This window comes from Aedes albopictus, chromosome 1 (assembly GCF_035046485.1).
Source record: "Aedes albopictus strain Foshan chromosome 1, AalbF5, whole genome shotgun sequence".
In the NCBI taxonomy this organism is placed as follows: Eukaryota; Metazoa; Arthropoda; class Insecta; order Diptera; family Culicidae; genus Aedes; species Aedes albopictus.
In genome coordinates this window covers 239,861,467-239,882,033 of record NC_085136.1, presented here as the reverse complement: position 1 = coordinate 239,882,033, position 20,567 = coordinate 239,861,467, and the positions used below count along the sequence as shown (strand labels likewise).

At 45.3% G+C, this 20,567-nt stretch overlaps 1 protein-coding gene across 6 annotated transcripts in view; it reads left to right on the top strand.

The window, feature by feature from the left end:
• The window catches only part of LOC115259537 (sodium-coupled monocarboxylate transporter 1), a 105,607-nt gene extending 86,192 nt beyond the window's left edge, over window positions 1-19,415 (top strand). For 5 of the 6 annotated variants that reach the window (XM_029860200.2, XM_062846493.1, XM_029860199.2 and 2 more), the window contains exons 2-5: window positions 16,812-17,167; window positions 17,233-17,543; window positions 17,604-18,361; window positions 18,428-19,415. In XM_029860200.2, coding sequence (XP_029716060.1) covers window positions 16,812-17,167; window positions 17,233-17,543; window positions 17,604-18,361; window positions 18,428-19,009 — 2,007 coding nt within the window. In that variant the 3' untranslated portion in view covers window positions 19,010-19,415. Of the gene's footprint in view, window positions 1-5,130; window positions 5,151-16,811; window positions 17,168-17,232; window positions 17,544-17,603; window positions 18,362-18,427 lie in introns of those variants that run through there. The other variant, XM_062846492.1, reaches the window with a different exon arrangement.
• The last annotated feature ends 1,152 nt before the right edge of the window (window positions 19,416-20,567 follow it).

Sequence of the window (20,567 nt, the reverse complement as noted above, 5' to 3'; positions counted from 1 at the left end):
CCAAGGATCTCCCAACGTTCGCGGGAAGCCCAGAGGAATGGCCTATTTTCCTTTCGATGTTCAATAGCTCTACCACAATGTGCGGCTATTCAAACGAGGAGAACGTGATACGACTTCAGAAAAGTCTAAAAGGAAAAGCCTATGAAGCGGTGAAAAGCCGGTTGATGCACCCTTCTAATGTACCAGGAGTAATGGATACACTTAGATTGCTATTCGGCCAACCCGAAGCAATTGTGCATTCGTTGATTGTCAAGATTAACGCAATCCCACCGGTGAAGGATGATAAACTTGACTTGGCTGTAAATGTTCAGAATTTCTGCGCAACTGTCGATGCATGCGGCTTGGACGACTACATGTATAATGTGTCGCTTCTTCACCAACTGATCAATAAGCTACCACCGACAATAAGACTCGACTGGGCCCGCTATCGCCAGACAGTGCCGAGGGTCAACATGGCGACCTTTGGTAATTGGCTATACGCACTTGCTGAAGCAGCCAGCACTCTTGCAGTTCCGCCTATGATTCCAGAGCCAAAAGGTGATCTTCGTTCCTCCAAAAGGACGAGCATGTTTCTTCATACTCAAACGATGACCAACGAAGCATCTTCAGGGTGTTCATCAACCGATGATATACTGTGTCTGGTATGCAAGAAAGGCTGCAAATCCACCGTCAACTGCAAAAAGTTTCTGGAGCTATCGCGTGACTCAAAGTGGGCTGCAGTGAGAGATCTCGGTCTGTGGCGTACTTGTCTGCAACAACATGAAGGTAGATGTGAACCGAAACCGTGCGGCATAAATGGATGCACATACTATCATCATGAGCTTCTACATAACGCCAAAAAATCGCAGCAGAGCATTCCTACCACCCCACCAGCGACGAAAACAACAAGGACTCCGCAAGATTCCAACTCTATGCAAGGATGCAATACACACGAATCAGCCAATAATGCAGTTCTGTTTCGATACTTGCCCGTAATCCTGCATGGGAAGAGTGCATCCGTCCAAACTTATGCCTTCTTGGATGAAGGATCTGCGATGACGTTGTTAGATCAGGAACTAGCCGATAAGCTCGGTCTTTCCGGCCCCGTAACACCTCTTGGGCTACGATGGACGGGTGGTACTGAGCGTTGCGAAAAGAATTCACGCGTAGTGGATTTACATATCACTGGAACACACACCAATGCGCAGAAATTCCAGTTGAGTGGAGTTCGTACAGTCGAGGAGCTTATGCTGCCGTATCAGTCATTCGACATGGAGCAGATGATTCAACGATATCCACCCTGTTTACCTGTTCAACGGGAAGCAGTACGAAACTGGACTACTGTGGCGGCACGACGGAACTCGCTTACCAGACAATAAGGAGATGACACTACGTCGATACTTTAGTCTCGAAAAACGAATGCAGAACGATTTCGAGCTAGCAACCACACTTCAAAACAAAATGTCGGAATATCAGGCAAAGGACTACATTCGCAAACTTACGAACCAGGAGTTAAGCAACCACTATTTGCGTGTCTGGTACTTACTCAGCTCTTATCACGGGTCCGGACCAACTATGTTCGTTATTTGCTATCTTACTCAAATTTCGTGAGCATGCTGTGGGCGTCACCGGCGACATCAGAGAAATGTATCATCAGGTTCTCATCAACGAAGAGGATCAACAGTGCCAAAGGTTCTTCTGGAAAGGCGAAAACAACGAACCGCAGGTCTACGTAATGAATGTCATGACGTTTGGGGCTAACTGTTCACCAGCATGCGCACAATACATAAAAAACGTCAACGCTGAACGATTTGTTTCTGCATTCCCAGAGGCAGTGGACATCATCGTGAACAAACACTACGTCGATGACGCGATGTTTAGCACAGACACACCGGAACACGCCACCCGACTTGCAAGAGAGATACGTCAAATACACTCCTCTGGTGGATTCGAAATACGCAACTGGGTGAGTAATTCGCCGCAAGTTCTTCGGGCGCTTCATGAAGACATCACCGAGGAAAAAAGTATGGATTTATCCACAAGCCCCATGGCCACCGAAAAAGTATTGGGGATGTGGTGGTGTACCGCTTCCGATACCTTCGTCTACAAAATCCGATGGGATCGCTACGAACCAGATCTTCTGACGGGAAACTTACGGCCAACCAAACGTCAGATGCTTCAAATCCTTATGTCTATTTTCGACCCTCTGGGTCTTATAGCGCACTTCCTTATGTATCTGAAGGTACTCTTGCAAGAAGTATGGCGATGTGGTACTCAATGGGATGAGAAGATTGAGGATACACTGTTCGAAAAATGGCGCAAATGGTTACAAGTGCTGCCACAAGTGGAGAGTGTCAAAATCCCACGCTGGTTTCGGTCGGTGGAGACTCCTGACTCTTGTGTGGTACAACTACATACCTTCGTAGATGCTAGCGAAACTGGCATGGCAGCGACAACATTTCTTCGCTTCTCATTCAACGGTACAGTTGTATGTACGTTAGCAGCAGCAAAAACAATAGTAGCCCCGCTGAAATACCACTCAATACCTCGTTTAGAACTCCAGTCAGCCTTAATTGGAGCTAGGTTAGCTCAAACCGTCGCAGATACTCTCTCCTATCAAATCAACCAGCGGTACTACTGGACGGACTCCCGCGACGTCCTAAGCTGGATTAGCTCAGACCATCGACGATACAGCGCGTTTGTGGCTTTTCGAGTTAGCGAAATCCTCGATACGTCGGGCATTAAGGACTGGTACTGGGTACCATCAAAACAAAACGTAGCGGACGATGGAACTAAATGGCAGTCGCAACCAGATCTCTCACCAGAATCAAGGTGGTTCGTTGGTCCCAGTTTCCTATATCGATGTGAATCTGAATGGCCATCCCCTATAGTCAAATGCCCTCCAACGGACAATGAGCTACGACATTGTTTTCTCGCCCATCATACACACCTTGATCCTTTGATCGATGTGACGACCTTCTCGAGCTGGAGAAGGCTTCACAACGTGATCGCCTTCGTTCACCGTTTCACCACAAACTGCCGCCTCAAAGCAAAGAAGCAGACAACAACAACAGGGCCACTGACTATGCAAGAGCTGTATCATGCCGAAGGACTTCTATTCCGTCAAGCTCAGCGGGATGATTATGCTGATGAAGTACTGCTTTTGAATAAGGCTTGCAGCGAAAGCCAGTCGAATCCACTGCCAAAAACCAGTCGTCTGTTCAAATTGTCACCATGGATGGACGATCGCGGAGTGATGCGCATGCGGAGTCGTCTAACAGCTTGTCAGTATATAACCGACGAAACGAAAAAACCAGTGATCTTACCAAGCCATCACCCCGTGACCACCTTGTTAATCACCCACTATCACAAAAAGTTCAATCACCAGAACCACGAAGCCATAATAAACGAAATCCGTCAAAAGTTCGTCATTTCCCACCTCCGTAGCCGTTACAGAACAGTACGAAATAACTGCCAAAAATGCAAGAACGAAAGATCAGTTCCACAGCCCCCTATGATGGCTGATCTACCACCCGAAAGACTAGCAACGTTTGCACCACCCTTTACCCATGTGGGTGTTGACTTCTTCGGACCCATGGAAGTCGCAATTGGAAGAAGGCGAGAGAAAAGATGGGGAATGTTAGTTACAGTAAAACCTCCATGAGTCGATATTGAAGGGACCATCGACTCAAGGAAATATCGAGTAGTAGAACAAAAATCCTTTGGGAAGTTTTTTGGGGGGACCATCACAGTAGCCAAGAAATTATTTTTCAGTATGGAAAAAATTACCTCCATGAATCGATATCGAGTCAAGGAACATCGACTCATGGAGGTCCGACTGTATTTGCCTTACAACTCGAGCAGTGCACGTGGAGTTGGCAAATTCCTTAAGCACCGATTCCTGTATCATCGCACTAAGAAACTTCATGTCTCGACAGGTCTCGACGAGGTGTTCCAAGAACAATTAGAAGCGATCGAGGAACAAACTTTGTTGGGCCAAGCCGCTTACTCGAAAAGTTGCAACACACGGTTGATACAGAATCAATTTCGAAAGAAATCGTCAGTGCGGAAATCAGCTGGACATTTAATCCCCCTTTGACACCTCATATGGGCGGCGGCTGGGAACGCCTCATTCGAAGCCTGAAAAGAAACTTGATGGCTATTTGCCCGACTAGAACGCCAACCGAAGAGGTCTTACGGAATATGCTCACGGAGGTGGAGAATACGTTGAATTCACGCCCGCTAACCCATGTTCCCATTGACGACGACGCATCTCCTGCTCTAACGCCGAACCATTTTTTATTGGGATCATCAAATGGCTCGAAACCCTTGGTTCCCTTAGACGACGACGGGGCGCTGTTGAAGCAGAACTGGAGGATGTCTCATGCCTTAGCAGCCCAATTTTGGAAGCGATGGCTATCCGATTATCTGCCGGAAATAACACGGCGAACGAAATGGTTTGCAGACGTTAAGCCCATTGCTGTTGACGACGTTGTCATCATCGTGGACCCCAATCTGCCAAGAAATTCTTGGCCAAGAGGAAGGGTCATCAAGGTCAACATCGGTAAGGATGGACGAATAAGATCTGCAACGGTGAAAACTCCAAATGCAATTTATGAAAGGCCGGTTACTAAACTGGCCGTGCTGGACGTAAGACGCGACTAGTAGTAAGTCAACCAGCAGGTTAACATACCTGTGGGGACTGTTGCCTACTATATACGTACGGCGCGCGTCTCTTCCAGCAGTACCCTCTAACAATGATGACAATGGGTTGACTGTCATTCGACCGGTATGTTATCCTCGATGATCGGTGAGTAATAGAGAGAGAACAAAGGCAAATGTAAAACGTGGTGCATTCTTAATTATCAGTGGAACACAAATTGAGCTAGTTTTCAACCTTAATACTATTAATATGCTAGTGAGTATGCAGATTATGCTTCCGACGACACTGTTCCTTAATATTTGTTATGTATACTTAGGTTCTATATCAACAAACAACGTGAATTCGATAAATTAGTTAAGCTATACCTATGTAAACAAGTTTTCTCATGTGGTAAGATTCACGGCCGATTCCAACATTTATATCAACGCTAATCGATATTAATTACAGCTTACATGAACTATTTGACGGCCGCTATCAGATACAAATAACATTACAAGGGGAACTAAACGTGAGTACATATATTGAAAAAGGTTAAAACTTAAGATCAATATGATTCGTAAACTTACATCTATAGACACTCACTGGACATACTCATAAAATGTCTTATGAACTTATATCTAGAACCATGCAACATATATATCATAGACACTTATATCTATAGTTCCTTGAATCATAAAATTATTATAAAAACTTACATCTAGCATGCATTCAGCAGTGGATGTGGATGTAGGTCAAGATAATATCCACAAAGCATAAACAGAATGTGAACTAAACTAATAGCTATATATCAACACACAAAATGGAATTGTTAACTAATTTATATCATCCAATGAACTAATTGCAGGAAAATTATAAATCTCCACATTCCTGAGCGCAATTGGGCTGAGCTTTATAATTACGGAAGAACTCCCCCTTTCCGAGTGTTGCCATTTGCAACAATAACTAAATTTGTTTTACAACAAAACATATCATTTAAATATTATTCAATGAATATAAACCAATACCGTGCTCATAACAAAATAAGATTGTCCAACAAAAGATGTTATGGAGAAGTAACACTTTGATAAGATAAAGATAACAAACCAAGATATAAAAACAGTTTACGTTTTTTCGTAGTTATTAATTTGATATTCTCCTCTGCTCGGGTTAAGGTTATGTTGTACGTAGATAGACAGATTCAACGTAACGTAACGTTCCAAGGTATTCCAATCCTTTGGGGTTTGCTATGGCTGGGTTCAGGATAGGATCGGTCCAGGGGGAATGACACTTCCCTTGTTAACCGGAAAAATCCGCATTTATCCGTTGCTAACCGTCGTTAACCGCGTCTAACTGCTACTCAGTTAGCAGCGGTTAGGAAAGGATAAATGCGAACTTTCCAGTTAGAAAAGGATACGTCATTCCCCTTGGATCGGCCTTATGAGTTGGGAGATTTGATAGGAGGTGATTAATCCTGAATTGTTTCGACATTTGCTGTTGTGGAAGATGGTTTTGTGGGGTGTGAATAATGATTAGTGACATTCCCCTTGTGTGTCTGTCCCCCAGTAAGCATCGGTGATAGCAAGCATCATGACGACACAGTCAGTGTATTGCTGTCTCTTTGAGGAGTGGAACTTTGGTGGAGCAAGTCGCCTGCATTGCGAGGTCCCGTATCATGCCAAGTGATTCTGCTGTAGTTTGCTAAGATGGGTGGGGAACAGATTGTTCCAGTAAGTTGCATCACATTGGCGATCCTGCCAGGAGTGCATAATTATTTCTTGCAGTTAATTTGAGGGTAGGTAGAATCACTTGGCATGATACGGGACCTCGCAAGGCAGGCGACTTACTCTGCCAATGCTCCACTCCTCAATGAGGCAGCAATACACTGACTGTGTCGTCATGATGCTTGCTGTCACCGATGCTTATTGGGGGACGGACACACAAGGGGAATGTCACTAATTATTATTCACACCCACAGGTCTTCAACAAGACTTTCGACGGGTTGGGGCACAACGTCCCGGATGGTTTCCCCTGCCTACTGCGCTTCTGATAGAAGTGAAGGTAGTACTACACTTTTCCACTCTCCAAATCGGGTGTTTGAGTTGTGGTAGAGCTGAATTGTATTGATGGAAATGTTTGAATGTTTACCAATTGATTCCACGGGAGATATGCTGATTGTTCGTCTGGTCGATAACAAATTAATGAGGCATCCGATTTGAATGTGGTCTTCGGCAAAGTTGTAGCTGATAGAGTAGCCTAGAAGTACCAAGGGTCAACAAACACTCTAGGCCACTTGGGGAAATGCTACGGCCAATTGAATAAAAAACTTCCATTTTCCAAAGTAATTCCCATACAAACTTCGAAGGGCTTGTGCATGTGTACTCTCAATTTTCAACCAAATCAGCTTATTTTTTGGGAGAAGGCTTATTATCTGGTTACGAATCAAATAAGCGGTGTGGAGCAAAAACGATTTTTTGAACCATGCTAATAACCATGTATCAGACAGAACGTTGATGAGAGGTAAGCCCATTTGAGTGCATATTTTTAAAAACTGCCTTCCAGTCTCGAACATTTGCAGATACAAAACCAGAATCAGGAATTAGCGATATACAGTGCTGGTACATATATCCCTTGTGATGACAATGCTTCACGTAACTGATCAGTGATCAGCTAACTGTTCCATCTTTTCAATCATCATCGTGATATGGAGACACGCAGTAGGGACGGGTCTATCACGATTTTCCGTGAGCGATTCCAATTGGCACTTACACTTGGTAAAGCGCCTAAATGTATTCTATTCTAATTCTACTATGTCGAACTGGTTGCTTCTGCGCTGCTGTCACTTTTCTACCCTGTCCTTGATAGAATGATGAGCACGAGGATATTGATATGTGGCTCTTGTTCCTTTTCCAGTCCAATCGGGGGTCCATTATGAGTTGCCGTTAGCCAATATCCATGTATCCGGGTTTTGTGTTCAAATTGTTAGAACCGGTATTTCGGCTAATCATAAAGTTGACCATCAGCCACGCAGACATGCCCTTTCAGTTCATATACCAACGTCGAGCTATCCGTCATAATTACTAAATACAAAACTTCAGCAATAGTTGAGCAGCTTTCTCTCCATCGTCAACAGTTCTATGCTTTTGGGCTTGGGTGAATTTCATGTTTGTGATCCGGATATTTCCGTTTCGTTCTAGCCGCAGCAGCTTTTACTGGATTTATCGTGTTTTACCTATTCGCCTACTTTCTTTCTTCTTGCCTTGCGGTCGAGCGCAATCCAAGCCGTTCGAGGTCTAGTTATACCGTTTTCAACTTGAAGTCACAAAATCTTGGAATGAACCAAGGACTAGGCCGAGGAAAGATATTTTCACCATAAGGGATGGGGAAGCATACTAATTCGACAACCTTTTTCTTTTTTCTCGTTTATTTTCTTTGATAAACACTAGAAAGAGCGAGATAAAAGAGGGGACCAGTGCTCTACCACTTTCTCTTTTATGAGATTATTAACGAGAGTGAATGAGAAAAAAAGAAGAAAAAGCTGCACACGCTAGAGCCTCTTCAGCTCTACAGATGTGCCAGGAACAGAGTTGATGTCAGGAATGAGTATTAGTTTTGTAGAGTTGCGTATGCGATTGCATTTCCCTGAAATCCTTGGGAATAGAATTTCTTCTTGCCTGTCACACGATTTACAATATGCAACATTATCATTGATATCAAAGCTCGCAGGTTTCGGTAAAAGATTTGAAGTTGAGAAACAGGCTATGTCCCAGCTGGGATGTGTCGTAAAGGAGACCAGAACAACTCTAAACAATCCTATAGCTCGATCTCGAATACCATGGACTAACACAACACATGCCAATCCCGTATCAGTGCTCTCTATCTCCGCGTCCATCCGAAACAAAACAGTACAAATCAATGGGGAAAACATCCCACTTCATTAGTACAACAAAACAAGCTCTAATCAGATAAATTCATAGAGCAAAAAACGTAAACATGAAATGGCTACTAATCTGTCACCACATCCACTATGAAAACAACAACGCTTCATCGGCAGCGTTGCCATCGTGTAGGCATGCTTCCAAAGGCCCTCTTGAACTGTCCCGTTCGATTGCCCTTTCAAGCTTACCTAACTGATGTCAGTACATACAGTCACGTTTGACGCCACCGGACCGCGTAGCGTCGCTTTCTTTGTTCTGAACAAAGTTTCTCCTAATAGGCAGCTGTGTACCGCCCTTCCACATCCACACACTTCAGCCGATAAAGTTGTTTTTTTTTCTTCTAAACAGTCGTCCCAAGTTCATCACCATTATCGGCCGGGCACTACTACCGTGTGCACAACCGCCAATACTCCGGCGATCGGTCCAGGTCCGGCTCCTTCCGTCTCTTGATAATGGTCCGCTCCGCACACTGCACACTGGCGAGAGTGCGTTGATTAGACATTCATACTGCTGCGCGGTTCCTTCCAACAGCAGCGTTTGCAGTTGCAGAAATGTGTAATCATTCGTTTCAAAAACAAACAATTAGAAGCCCGTGATAATGACTGTGTAATTATTATGCAATGATTACACCCGTGTGTCGCCACTAGCGAGATAGGACGGAAGATGAGTGAGTAACGAGCCCTGCAAATGTGACTCTTCGGTTATCGCTGGCATCTCCGGGAGATAATGATCTTAGATCATCGCACCTTCCAAGCTTTGTTCTGAGTTCTATACCGACGACAGCCGGAGTCAAGAGTTCAATAGCTCTTGTGACGTGGGATCAACTCCATTACCATACTAACTGGTTTGCTCATAAATGAATATCTATAAAATAATCGAACGGTAGCAGCCAGCGCAGCGCGTAGATCAGTAGCGCAGACGTAATCCCACCATCTGTCGCCACGCCACCACGTGCGATCTGTTTCCATGCCTTATGTTCGTCAATCAGAATCAATCAACGCCTACCGCCGCGCCGCCGAGTGAACTACGTCTGATATCCATATCACTCACTCGTGCAACCATCTATTCTATTCTATTCGTTCAAATAGCTACCCCACTGACTGGTTGATGGCTTTATTGCTGTGGAAGCGCCACCAATGCCGGGCCGTATTTTGTTGATAAGAGCACGCCGGTTAAACAGGTTTCCCCAGCCGTCCGCGTTGCGCAGCAACGTCAGCGAAATAGGTAGACGCGGCAGGCACCGCGCGTCTGCGTGACTCACTTTTCGTCTACCGAATGAACCGTTTGGCTGTCGTTGTTTTCGCGCTTCTTTTTTGGGCACATGTTTACTGGGTTTGCCGCTAGGGGTTCGGAAACGTTAGCGAAGCACCAAACCTAACCGGTTTTCTCCGCGTTTGGTCGATTCGCAGTATAACCGATCGCGCTTGCTTTGATTGGGGAACTTTTAGAAAAGATTCCACTTAACAAGAATCAAAAGTTGATATTTTAGCATTGTTTAACATGATTGATATATGTAATAACTGTGGGGTGTGAATATAGTTAAGTGTTATTCCCCTTGCGTGTCTTTCACTTAACAAGCATCAGTGAGAGCTAGCACCATGACGAGGTTGTCAGTGTGAAGCTGCTTCATTGGAGGAGAATCTCATCAGAATCCTTACAGGATTCTCGTCAGAATCCTTACAGGATTCTCGTCAGAAACCTTACAGGATTCTCGTCAGAATCCTTAGGGGCTGTCCATAAACCACGTGGTCATAAGGGGGAGGGGGGGGGGTTTCGGCCACATTTTGTATGGACAAATAAAATTTTTTGTATGGACTAATGACCACGCGGGGGGGGGGGGGGGGGATTGAAAAGTCCCAAAAAAATGACCACGTGGTTTATGGACAGCCCCTTACAGGATTCTCGTCAGAATCCTTACAGGATTCTCGTCAGAATCCTTACAGGATTCTCGTCAGAATCCTTACAGGATTCTCGTCAGAATCCTTACAGGATTCTCGACAGAATCCTCACAGGATTCTCGACAGAATCCTTACAGGATTCTCGACAGAATTCTTACAGGATTCTCGACAGAATCCTTACAGGATTCTCGACAGAATCCTTACAGGATTCTCGACAGAATCCTTACAGGATTCTCGACAGAATCCTTACAGGATTCTCGACAGAATCCTTACAGGATTCTCGACAGAATCCTTACAGGATTCTCGACAGAATCCTTACAGGATTCTCGACAGAATCCTTACAGGATTCTCGACAGAATCCTTACAGGATTCTCGACAGAATCCTTACAGGATTCTCGACAGAATCCTTACAGGATTCTCGACAGAATCCTTACAGGATTCTCGACAGAATCCTTACAGGATTCTCGACAGAATCCTTACAGGATTCTCGACAGAATCCTTACAGGATTCTCGACAGAATCCTTACAGGATTCTCGACAGAATCCTTACAGGATTCTCAACAGAATCCTTACAGGATTCTCGACAGAATCCTTACAGGATTCTCGACAGAATCCTTACAGGATTCTCGACAGAATCCTTACAGGATTCTCGACAGAATCCTTACAGGATTCTCGACAGAATCCTTACAGGATTCTCGACAGAATCCTTACAGGATTCTCGACAGAATCCTTACAGGATTCTCGACAGAATCCTTACAGGATTCTCGACAGAATCCTTACAGGATTCTCGACAGAATCCTTACAGGATTCTCGACAGAATCCTTACAGGATTCTCGACAGAATCCTTACAGGATTCTCGACAGAATCCTTACAGGATTCTCGTCAGAATCCTTACAGGAGTCTCTTCATAATCCCTTCAGGATTCTCGTCAGAATCCCTTCAGGATTCTCGTCAGAATCCCTTCAGGATTCTCGTCAGAATCCCTTCAGGATTCTCGTCAGAATCCCTTCAGGATTCTCGTCAGAATCCCTTCAGGATTCTCGTCAGAATCCCTTCAGGATTCTCGTCAGAATCCCTTCAGAATTCTCTTCAGAATCCCTTCAGGATTCTCGTCAGAATCCCTTCAGGATTCTCGTCAGAATCCCTTCAGGATTCTCGTCAAAATCCCTTCAGGATTCTCGTCAGAATCCCTTCAGGATTCTCGTCAGAATCCCTTCAGGATTCTCGCCAGAATCCCTTCAGGATTCTCGTCAGAATCCCTTCAGGATTCTTGTCAGAATCCCTTCAGGATTCTCGTCAGAATCCCTTCAGGATTCTCGTCAGAATCCCTGCAGGATTCTCGTCAGAATCCCTTCAGGATTCTCGTCAGAATGCCTTCAGAATCCTTACAGGATTGTCGACAGAATCCTTACAGGATTCCCGACAGAATCCTTACAGGATTCTCGTCAGAATCCTTTCAGGAGTCTCATCATAATCCCTTCAGGATTCTCGTCAGAATCCCTTCAGGATTCTCGTCAGAATCCCTTCAGGATTCTCGTCAGAATCCCTTCAGGATTCTCGTCAGAATCCCTTCAGGATTCTCGTCAGAATCCCTTCAGGATTCTCGTCAGAATCCCTTCAGGATTCTCGTCAGAATCCCTTCAGGATTCTCGTCAGAATCCCTTCAGGATTCTCGTCAGAATTCCTTCAGGATTCTCGTCAGAATCCCTTCAGGATTCTCGTCAGAATCCCTTCAGGATTCTCGTCAGAATCCCTTCAGGATTCTCGTCATAATCCCTTCAGGATTCTCGTCAGAATCCCTTCAGGATTCTCGTCAGAATCCTTTCAGGATTCTCGTCAGAATCCCTTCAGGATTCTCGTCAGAATCCCTTCAGGATTCTCGTCAGAATCCCTTCAGGATTCTCATCTGAATCCCTTCAGGAATCTCGTCAGAATCCCTTCAGGATTCTCGTCTGAATCTCTTCAGGATTCTCGTCGAATCCCTTCAGAATTCTCGTCAGAATCCTTTCAGGATTCTCGTCAGAATCGCTTCAGGATTCTCGTCAGAATCCCTTCAGGATTCTCGTCAGAATCCCTTCAGGATTCTCGTCAGAATCCCTTCAGGATTCTCGTCAGAATCCCTTCAGGATTCTCGTCAGAATCCCTTCAGGATTCTCGTCAGAATCCCTTCAGGATTCTCGTCAGAATCCCTTCAGGTTTCTCGTCAGAATCCCTTCAGGATTCTCGTCAGAATCCCTTCAGGATTCTCGTCAGAATCCCTTCAGGATTCTCGTCAGAATCCCTTCAGGATTCTCGTCAGAATCCCTTCAGGATTCTCGTCAGAATCCCTTCAGGATTCTCGTCAGAATCCCTTCAGGATTCTCGTCAGAATCCCTTCAGGATTCTCGTCAGAATCCCTTCAGGATTCTCGTCAGAATCCCTTCAGGATTTTCGTCAGAACCCCTTCAGGATTCTCGTCAGAATTCCTTCAGGATTTTCGTCAAAATCCCTTCAGGGTTTTCGTCAGAATCGCTTCAGGATTCTCAACGGAATCCCTTCAGGATTCTCGTTAGAATCCTTCAGGATTCTCGTTAGAATCCTTCAGGATTCTCGTCAAAATCCTCTCAGGATTTTCGTCAGAATCCCTTCAGGATTCTCGTCAGAATCCCTTCAGGATTCTCGTCAGAATCCCTTCAGGATTCTCGTCAGAATCCCTTCAGGATTTTCGTCAGAATCCCTTCAGGATTCTCGTCAGAATCCCTTCAGGATTCTCGTCAGAATCCCTTCAGGATTCTCGTCAGAATCCCTTCAGGATTCTCGTCAGAATCCCTTCAGGATTCTCGTCAGTATCCTTTCAGGATTCTCGTCAGAATTCTTACAGGATTCTCGTCAGAATCCATTCAGGATTCTCGTCAGAATCCTTCCAGGATTCTCGTCAGAATCCTTCCAGGATTCTCGTCAGAATCCTTCCAGGATTCTCGTCAGAATCCTTCCAGGATTCTCGTCAGAATCCTTTCAGGATTCTCGTCAGAATCCTTTCAGGATTCTCGTCAGAATCCTTTCAGGATTCTCGTCAGAATCCTTTCAGGATTCTCGTCAGAATCCTTTCAGGATTCTCGTCAGAATCCTTTCAGGATTCTCGTCAGAATCCTTTCAGGATTCTCGTCAGAATCCTTTCAGGATTCTCGTCAGAATCCTTTCAGGATTCTCGTCAGAATCCTTTCAGGATTCTCGTCAGAATCCTTTCAGGATTCTCGTCAGAATCCTTTCAGGATTCTCGTCAGAATCCTTTCAGGATTCTCGTCAGAATCCTTTCAGGATTCTCGTCAGAATCCATCAGGATTCTCGCCAGAATCCATCAGGATTCTCGTCAGAATCCTTTCAGGATTCTCGTCAGAATCCTTTCAGGATTCTCGTCAGAATCCTTTCAGGATTCTCGTCAGAATCCTTTCAGGATTCTCGTCAGAATCCTTTCAGGATTCTCGTCAGAATCCTTTCAGGATTCTCGTCAGAATCCTTCCAGGATTCTCGTCAGAATCCTTTCAGGATTCTCGTCAGAATCCTTTCAGGATTCTCGTCAGAATCCTTTCAGGATTCTCGTCAGAATCCTTTCAGGATTCTCGTCAGAATCCTTTCAGGATTCTCGTCAGAATCCTTTCAGGATTCTCGTCAGAATCCTTTCAGGATTCTCGTCAGAATCCTTTCAGGATTCTCGTCAGAATCCTTTCAGGATTCTCGTCAGAATCCTTTCAGGATTCTCGTCAGAATCCTTTCAGGATTCTCGTCAGAATCCTTTCAGGATTCTCGTCAGAATCCTTTCAGGATTCTCGTCAGAATCCTTTCAGGATTCTCGTCAGAATCCTTTCAGGATTCTCGTCAGAATCCTTTCAGGATTCTCGTCAGAATCCTTTCAGGATTCTCGTCAGAATCCTTTCAGGATTCTCGTCAGAATCCTTTCAGGATTCTCGTCAGAATCCTTTCAGGATTCTCGTCAGAATCCTTTCAGGATTCTCGTCAGAATCCTTTCAGGATTCTCGTCAGAATCCTTTCAGGGTTCTCGTCAGAATCCTTTCAGGGTTCTCGTCAGAATCCTTTCAGGGTTCACGTCAGAATCCTTTCAGGATTCTCGTCAGAATCCTTTCAAGATTCTCGTCAGATTCCTTTCAGGATTCTCGTCAGAATCCTTACAGGATTCTCGTCAGAATCCCTTCAGGATTCTCGTCAGAATCCCTTCAGGATTCTCGTCAGTATCCTTGCAGGATTCTCGTCAGAATTCTTACAGGATTCTCGTCAGAATCCATTCAGGATTCTCGTCGGAATCCTTCCAGGATTCTCGTCAGAATCCTTCCAGGATTCTCGTCAGAATCCTTCCAGGATTCTCGTCAGAATCCTTTCAGGATTCTCGTCAGAATCCTTTCAGGATTCTCGTCAGAATCCTTTCAGGATTCTCGTCAGAATCCTCTCAGGATTCTCGTCAGAATCCTCTCAGGATTCTCGTCAGAATCCTTTCAGGATTCTCGTCAGAATCCTTTCAGGATTCTCGTCAGAATCCTTTCAGGATTCTCGTCAGAATCCTTTCAGGATTCTCGTCAGAATCCCTTCAGGATTCTCGTCAGAATCCTTTCAGGATTCTCGTCAGAATCCTTTCAGGATTCTCGTCAGAATCCTTTCAGGATTCTCGTCAGAATCCTTGCAGGATTCTCGTCAGAATCCTTGCAGGATTCTCGTCAGAATCCTTGCAGGATTCTCGTCAGAATCCTTGCAGGATTCTCGTCAGAATCCTTGCAGGATTCTCGTCAGAATCCTTGCAGGATTCTCGTCAGAATCCTTGCAGGATTCTCGTCAGAATCCTTGCAGGATTCTCGTCAGAATCCTTGCAGGATTCTCGTCAGAATCCTTGCAGGATTCTCGTCAGAATCCTTGCAGGATTCTCGTCAGAATCCTTGCAGGATTCTCGTCAGAATCCTTGCAGGATTCTCGTCAGAATCCTTGCAGGATTCTCGTCAGAATCCTTGCAGGATTCTCGTCAGAATCCTTGCAGGATTCTCGTCAGAATCCTTGCAGGATTCTCGTCAGAATCCTTGCAGGATTCTCGTCAGAATCCTTGCAGGATTCTCGTCAGAATCCTTGCAGGATTCTCGTCAGAATCCTTGCAGGATTCTCGTCAGAATCCTTGCAGGATTCTCGTCAGAATCCTTGCAGGATTCTCGTAGAATCCTTGCAGGATTCTCGTAGAATCCTTGCAGGATTCTCGTCAGAATCCTTGCAGGATTCTCGTCAGAATCCTTGCAGGATTCTCGTCAGAATCCTTGCAGGATTCTCGTCAGAATCCTTGCAGGATTCTCGTCAGAATCCTTGCAGGATTCTCGTCAGAATCCTTGCAGAATTCTCGTCAGAATCCTTGCAGGATTCTCGTCAGAATCCTTGCAGGATTCTCGTCAGAATCCTTGCAGAATTCTCGTCAGAATCCTTGCAGGATTCTCGTCAGAATCCTTGCAGGATTCTCGTCAGAATCCTTGCAGGATTCTCGTCAGAATCCTTGCAGGATTCTCGTCAGAATCCTTGCAGGATTCTCGTCAGAATCCTTGCAGGATTCTCGTCAGAATCCTTGCAGGATTCTCGTCAGAATCCTTGCAGGATTCTCGTCAGAATCCTTGCAGGATTCTCGTCAGAATCCTTGCAGGATTCTCGTCAGAATCCTTGCAGGATTCTCGTCAGAATCCTTGCAGGATTCTCGTCAGAATCCTTGCAGGATTCTCGTCAGAATCCTTGCAGGATTCTCGTCAGAATCCTTGCAGGATTCTCGTCAGAATCCTTGCAGGATTCTCGTCAGAATCCTTGCAGGATTCTCGTCAGAATCCTTGCAGGATTCTCGTCAGAATCCTTGCAGGATTCTCGTCAGAATCCTTGCAGGATTCTCGTCAGAATCCTCAGGATTCTCGTTAGAATCATTTCAGGATTCTCGTTAGAATCATTTCAGGATTCTCTTCCTTTGTTGCCAAACTACTATCACTTTTCTCGTCAAAATCTTGTCAGGGTTATCGTCAGAATCCTCTCAGGATTCGCGTTAGAATCCTCTCATGATTATCACAAGAATCTTCTCAAGCTTCAAATATTTTTGACAAAATGCCATTATTTGCCTTTGATTGCAACAGTCGTGCGATATTCAAAGAATGTATTGTGGAAAAATTCTGAACAAATGCAATTCTTCTCTGTGGTCAGAGTCTTGATATTTTGAGGAGGCTCGCCGACGCCACTTAGCTATAGAATATGTATTCAAATCAGCTACCATCTTAACATGTTCCTATACCTAATTAGTGAATTCCACAATCAAATCAATGACTAACCACTCATCTTCCATTTCTTCTTTTCCTTTCAGATGGCACGTACCTTTATGGATCTGCTGTGGGACTACGGCGTGTTCGTAGTGTTCATTATCTTCTCGACGCTGGTGCCCCTGTGGGGACGATTTTTCGGCAAGAAGGAAAAAACCAAGGCGGACTATGTTTTCGGCCTGGGCACGATCTCGATGGGCGCCATGATGCTGTCGATCGCGCGCGGAACGCTCGGCGTCCGATCGTTCCTGGGCTACCCGAGTGAACTGTTCTACCGGGGGTCGGCCATGTGGGAAACCCTGTACGGGATGGTGACGGCCTATCCGATCGTGTGCTTCGTGTTCATCCCGGTGTACTTTAACTTGGGTGTTACGTCCGTTTACCAGTATCTGGATTTGAGGTGAGGTTTTTTCGGTAACTCTATCGAAACATGGAGACTTGTAACGATCACTATCATTTGAACAGATTCAACAGCCGCCTGGTTCGCTGTCTAGCGTCGGGAACCTACGTGATCCGATCCCTACTGAATCTCGGCGTAACGGTATACACTCCAACGGTGGCACTGAATACGGTCATCGGAATTCCCTACTGGGCTTCGCTGCTTGGGATCTCCGCTATCAGTATCATCTTCAACCTGCTGGGAGGGCTGAAGGCCGCCATCATGGCTGACGTTATCCAGGGAGTTACCATGATCCTGATCTCGATAGCCATAATCATCCAGTCCATGATCAACGTTGGAGGTTTCGATAAGATTTTCACGGTCCCGGCTGAAAATGGTGAGTCTGAATTTCTCAACTGTCTTTAAATGTGTTAATCCAATCTCTCACCCTCGCTAGGCCGCTTGAACTTCTTCAACTTCACCGGAGACTTCACGATCCGTGTGGACACCACTTCGGCTTGGCTGGGACAGCTCTTCATGTCGTTGAGCATCTTTGGCTGTCAGCAGAACTTCGTCCAGCGCTATCTAAGCATGAGCACTTTCAAAGAGGTCCGCCGAACCCTGATGAGTAACATTCCGGTGGTGATCACGCTGTTCTCGTTGGCCTGGATCGTCGGCATGGGAGTGTACGCGGTGTACGCTCAGTGTGACCCGATGGCCGGAGGCTACATCAACAAGATGGACGAAATTCTACCGTTCTTCGTAGAGGACAAGTTCAGCTATCTACCCGGAGTGCTGGGACTGTTTATGGCATCGCTGTTCAACGGCGCTTTGAGCTTGAACGTGTCCAACCTGAACTCGCTGGCGACCGTTACTTGGGAGGATTTCCTGTCGCCGCTGCCACGCTTCAAGGGAATCAGCGACAAACAGCAGTTGACGATCATCAAATTCATCGGATCCGTGTACGGAGTTATGGTCATGGGCGTCGGGTTCGCTGTGGGTCTTCTGTCCGGAGTGATCGAGAGCAGTATGTTGATGACCTCGGCTACATCTGGACCACTGCTGGGAGTATTTCTGTTAGCCATGCTTGTCCCGGTTGCCAACTGGAAGGGAGCTGCCTCCGGAATGATAGTGTCCCATATCGTTACACTTTGGATTACGTTTGGAAGCCTTACCGTCGATAAGGAGACCGTACTGCTGCCCACCTCCGTTGAGGTAAGTCTAAGTAGTTACTTCGAAGCGTTTTCCACAACTTCTCTAACCCATCTTTGTTGTCCACAGGGCTGCACAAACGAAACCTTCTCGGCTGGCATCGTCAAACCATCCAAATCGTGGCTTCTCGCCAACACGCCCCTTGAGGTTGAATCGAACTTCTCCTACTTAGACGGACCTCTGGAAGAGCATATCGCGCGTACTCCTCAATTCCCGGAAACCCTGTACTCCATCTCGTACATGTACTACAGCTTGATCGGCACCTTCCTGACTGTCATCATCGGTACCCTGGTCAGCTACCTAACCCGGCACCGGGACGACGCCTACGACCACAAGCTCCTCCATCCGGCAGTGTACCGACTGAGTCGAATGCTACCCGGTAAGGCCCGCCGTTACGTCAACAACCCAGACATTCGCCCCAAAAACTGTCCCAGTGCTTTCAAAAAGATTCCTCTGGACAACCCGGCCTTCGAGCCCAGCCTGGAGTCGATCCACGAGAAAAAGTCTCCTCTGGAGCCGGCGGTCTTCATCGTCAACATGTCGGTGCCCGTCGAAGTTCCGTCCAGTGTTCCCAGTGCTGAACCAACCGCTGCAGACTCTAACCGACTGGTACCTGAGGAAGTTAGCGAGCTGAAAGAAGTCCGAACGTGAGTCTCCGCCTTCGCCTCTACGGCTACTTCCGAGTAACATTCGAGGTTTTATCGTGGTTTTGAAGCAGTTTCTTTGATCGCAAGAGCAATGATAAAACCTAAACCGCTACTAGGGGTAGCCCATTAGCCATGTAAGTGTGTGCCGCAGATCATTATTTAATGAGCCTATGTTTATTAAGCCGTAACAATATGTAGAACACAAAAGACTGTGATAAGACGTAAATCGAGTTTAAGGATATTGAAATAATCGCAAAACCCAGGTTAAGGATCCGAATTTCCATCGATGATGGTGAGTGACGACTCCTATCATGCAATCAAACAAGAAAACTTATGTAAGAATGCATATCCCCTTTTTAGAATAAAACATGTTTTCCAACTCTTGACGTACCCGTGTCTTGGGTTTCATATATGCCGGCTTTCGTCGAACATATCACATTCCCTGCTTTCGATTCCGCCTTCGAGGCAACATAATGGAGCAAGCAACTCAACACCTCGCCCAGGCAGGCTACAGCCGAGATAACTTCATCCTGCTCAATTTATTACCATCTTTAGTGGAAAACCGGCAGGCTTCAAACCCATCCCATTGAATTAAGTCGAACGTCGATGATGATGCTATCGAAGCATGACGACGATGTTCAGCTTTCTCTAGGGTTAGGTTTCGTCTTACCTGCTATAAGAGACGTTCCAGAAAGAGCGACGAGCTAAATCATATACAATTTCTTTCCAGCAGCAGTGATGCACAAGCTTCACGTTCTTAGTCGACGTTGATGTGTGCCCTATCAAGTGAAAAACATCAGCTTTCTCGAACAGAGCGATGGGATGTAAGCTATTCACCATTTCATATTTTCCGGTACTTCATTCCTCACTGTGGCCGCAAATAGATTGGGGAAGAGAAGAATGTTTTTGGGCTGTTATTCAAAACTGAGCGCAATTCTTAAATTCCCCTGCAATTTGGAATTCAAAGAAATGCATGAGGGTACATATTTTATTCCTCTAATTAGGAAACAACAAAAAATCGAATTGAATTGGACTTGGAATAGATTTGGATTGGATTTGGATTGGATTTGGATTGGATTTGGATTGGATTTGGATTGGATTTGGATTGGATTTGGATTGGATTTGGATTGGATTTGGATTGGATTTGGATTGGATTTGGATTGGATTTGGATTGGATTTGGATTGGATTTGGATTGGATTTGGATTGGATTTGGATTGGATTTGGATTGGATTTGGATTGGATTTGGATTGGATTTGGATTGGATTTGGATTGGATTTGGATTGGATTTGGATTGGATTTGGATTGGATTTGGATTGGATTTGGATTGGATTTGGATTGGATTTGGATTGGATTTGGATTGGATTTGGATTGGATTTGGATTGGATTTGGATTGGATTTGGATTGGATTTGGATTGGATTTGGATTGGATTTGGATTGGATTTGGATTGGATTTGGATTGGATTTGGATTGGATTTGGATTGGATTTGGATTGGATTTGGATTGGATTTGGATTGGATTTGGATTGGATTTGGATTGGATTTGGATTGGATTTGGATTGGAT